This window comes from Cucurbita pepo, chromosome LG17 (genome assembly GCF_002806865.2).
Source record: "Cucurbita pepo subsp. pepo cultivar mu-cu-16 chromosome LG17, ASM280686v2, whole genome shotgun sequence".
Lineage (NCBI taxonomy): Eukaryota > Viridiplantae > Streptophyta > Magnoliopsida > Cucurbitales > Cucurbitaceae > Cucurbita > Cucurbita pepo.
In genome coordinates this window covers 3,847,187-3,849,910 of record NC_036654.1, presented here as the reverse complement: position 1 = coordinate 3,849,910, position 2,724 = coordinate 3,847,187, and the positions used below count along the sequence as shown (strand labels likewise).

Below are 2,724 nucleotides of genomic sequence, written 5' to 3'. Positions count from 1 at the left end.
TTCGCAGTCGAGGCAAGCGGCTGATTCTCTTATCACTCGCCACATTTCTTCGAATTGGAGACTGAATGCTATTGGCCTTGACTCGACAACCAACTCCCAAGCTCGTATCCCCACCATTCACGACAAAGCCCACAATGCCGCCGCCGTTGCCACGATTGAAATCCATGTCACTTGTTACCAGGTGATTCTCTAGCCATCTCTCCTGTCCTCTTTTTGGTTTAATGATTTCTCTGCTTATTTCACATTGATGATTTGCTAAGGTTTGTGAGCTTTATTGTGGTCTATTCCTGTTTTGCATTGATGGTGTTGTTTTGTCTGAATCCAGTGGAAGCATAACTCTGATCCAAATTTCATGCTGGTTTCTTTTATTCTTGTTACATTTTTTTTTCAGTTTGGTTTCTGTTCGGTAATGGATTCATCCTTTGATTTTTTGTAGCTTAGCTGTAACTTAAGTTTGTAGAGATTGTTGGATGAACAAAATTCTGTTCATGCCACTAATTTAACGTTTAATTTAACGAAGCATTAAATGGCAAGGTCCTTTCCATGAAACATAAAATGACATTAATTTGTAGATTTCTTTTAAATACTCATGATGCCATCCAAAGAAGGCTCCCTCATTATGCCCACTCCCCAAGTTAGGGCATCATGCTTAAAAAGAATGCTGAAACTCGGGCATTTATTCACCAAGTGTGAATTTCCTAACAAATTCTGGAATTTTCTGAACTCCTTTGGCTTGCAGATTCTGTAGTATCGTGACATTAGTAGGCTTCTTCGTTCCTTAATGGTGGGACACCCCTTCAAAAGAATAAGTAGATCAGTTCGATGAAGTTAATTAGGATTTTTCTTTGGAGGTTTTGAATGAAAAGGAACAACAGTATATTCAAAACGGTTATGAGTCTTGGGAGTTTGAAGTCTCTGGTCCGGATGGTATGGACAAATAATTTTTTTAGTAAGTCTTAGAACATTGTGAAAGTTGATTTGCTAAGGGTGTTTCATGATTTTTTTTTAAAAACGACCTGGTTATCAGAGAACAACTATAACGTAATTGTGCTTGATTCTAAAGAAGCTGAGAGCTAACTGGGTCGGAGAGTTTTGTCAACTATTGAAAAAATGCAAGCTGCGTTCGAGGAGGGGAAACAGATTCTTGATGCAATCTTAGTAGTCGCAGAGGTGGCAGGGAATTATTTGGGATCCATCTTGGGGGACAACACAAATCCTTTTCTTTTTGGGATCCTTTGGTGGACAAGTTCAGAAACAAAATCACTAAGTGGAAGAATTCTTTACTTTCTAAAGGATGAAGGCTGATCTTGGTTAGTTCATTTCTAAATGGGCCTATATTATTTTTCCCTCCTTAAATCGCTGGCTGAAGTTATTAATAGTGTGGAGAAAATTAGGTGACTATATGCTGATAGTCATCTTGTGAATTGGGAAATGACATTCCGCCCTTTACATCTTGGTGGTTTGGTGTTGGGTTCATTTAAACATTGAAATGTTGCCTTCCTTACCAAATGGTTGGGTGTTTTTGCTATTGAATAAAACGCCCTCTGGAAACAGGTGGTGAGTAACTATGGCAAGGTGCCCCTTAGGTGGAGCTCCTCCCAGCCTAAAGGTTGCTTTAGAAATAGATGTGGCTTGACATGGCTTGTTTGACCTCCATCTTTTGTAAGTTTGCTATTTTTAAAGTCGGGAAAGGGCAGAGAATTAGATTTTTGAAAGATACTTGTTTTGGTGAAATCCCACTCCCAGAAGCTTTTCCTGAAATTTATAACATCTCCTTAAAAACAGATACAACTATGACTGATTGTTGGGATAATGTGCCTCGAAACTGGAAATTGAGCATCAGACGGAGAGCTTTTGGGAGAGACCTCCTTGCATTCGGTAGTCTATTTGAGATGCTGGAGTCCTTTTGAGGAAGATGCCCATTTTGGTTGAGCCATTGTTTTTCCTTCTTTGTAGGTGGACAACTGAGGACCTTGATCATATCTTTTGGAGATGTGATTTAGTTCACGCTGATTGGAGCTGTTTCTTCTAGGAGTTCTACTTATGCATAGCTAGACATAGTGGTTGCAGAGAGAGCTGTGGTGTGTATTGTTTTATGGGGCCTTTGGAGCGAGAGGACAATGCTTGATAGGTGTTTGAGTGATGTTTGAGTCCTTGTTAAGCTCGACGTCTCTCTCTGAGTTTTGGTGGCAAAGCGTTTTAGTAATCACCCTTTAAATCTTGTTTTATTTTAGCAATCACCCNAATTTTGGTGGCAAAGCGTTTAAGTAATCACCCTTTAAATCTTGTTTTATTTTAGCAATCACCCTCATCATAGCTTTCTTTTGAAATCTGTGGAAAGAAAGAAATCAAAGAATATTCACAAAAAAGACAGATTTATACGAAACTTTTCGACTATATTGTTTACCAAGTTATATCTTGGTATAAACTTTCTAATAATTTTACTTCCTATAGTTATACCTCCCTCATTGTAAATTGGGAAGATCTTTTGTAAACATCATGAATATTTCATCCCTTCTGTAAATTTCAATCATCAATAAAATTCTCTTATAAGAAAAAAAAAAAAAAAAAAAAAANAATTGAAGTCCTTTTCTTTAGCTTGCCTCCTTCTTTTGTGGGCTTTATTTTTTTACGCTCTTGTATTCTTTTATTTGAAATGGAAGTTTGGTTTTTTAGCACCCAAAAAAAAAAAAAAAAAAAAAAAAAAAAAAAAAAAAAAAAAAA

General features: G+C 37.1%; 1 protein-coding gene across 1 annotated transcript in view; it reads left to right on the top strand.

Annotated features, from left to right (window-relative positions):
* The window catches only part of LOC111778076 (plastid division protein CDP1, chloroplastic-like), a gene marked incomplete at its 5' end in the record, with an annotated part of 14,531 nt that continues 11,807 nt past the window's right edge, over positions 1 to 2,724 (top strand). The window contains 1 exon segment of the mRNA XM_023657717.1: positions 1 to 181. Within this exon segment, the coding sequence (XP_023513485.1) occupies positions 1 to 181 (181 nt within the window).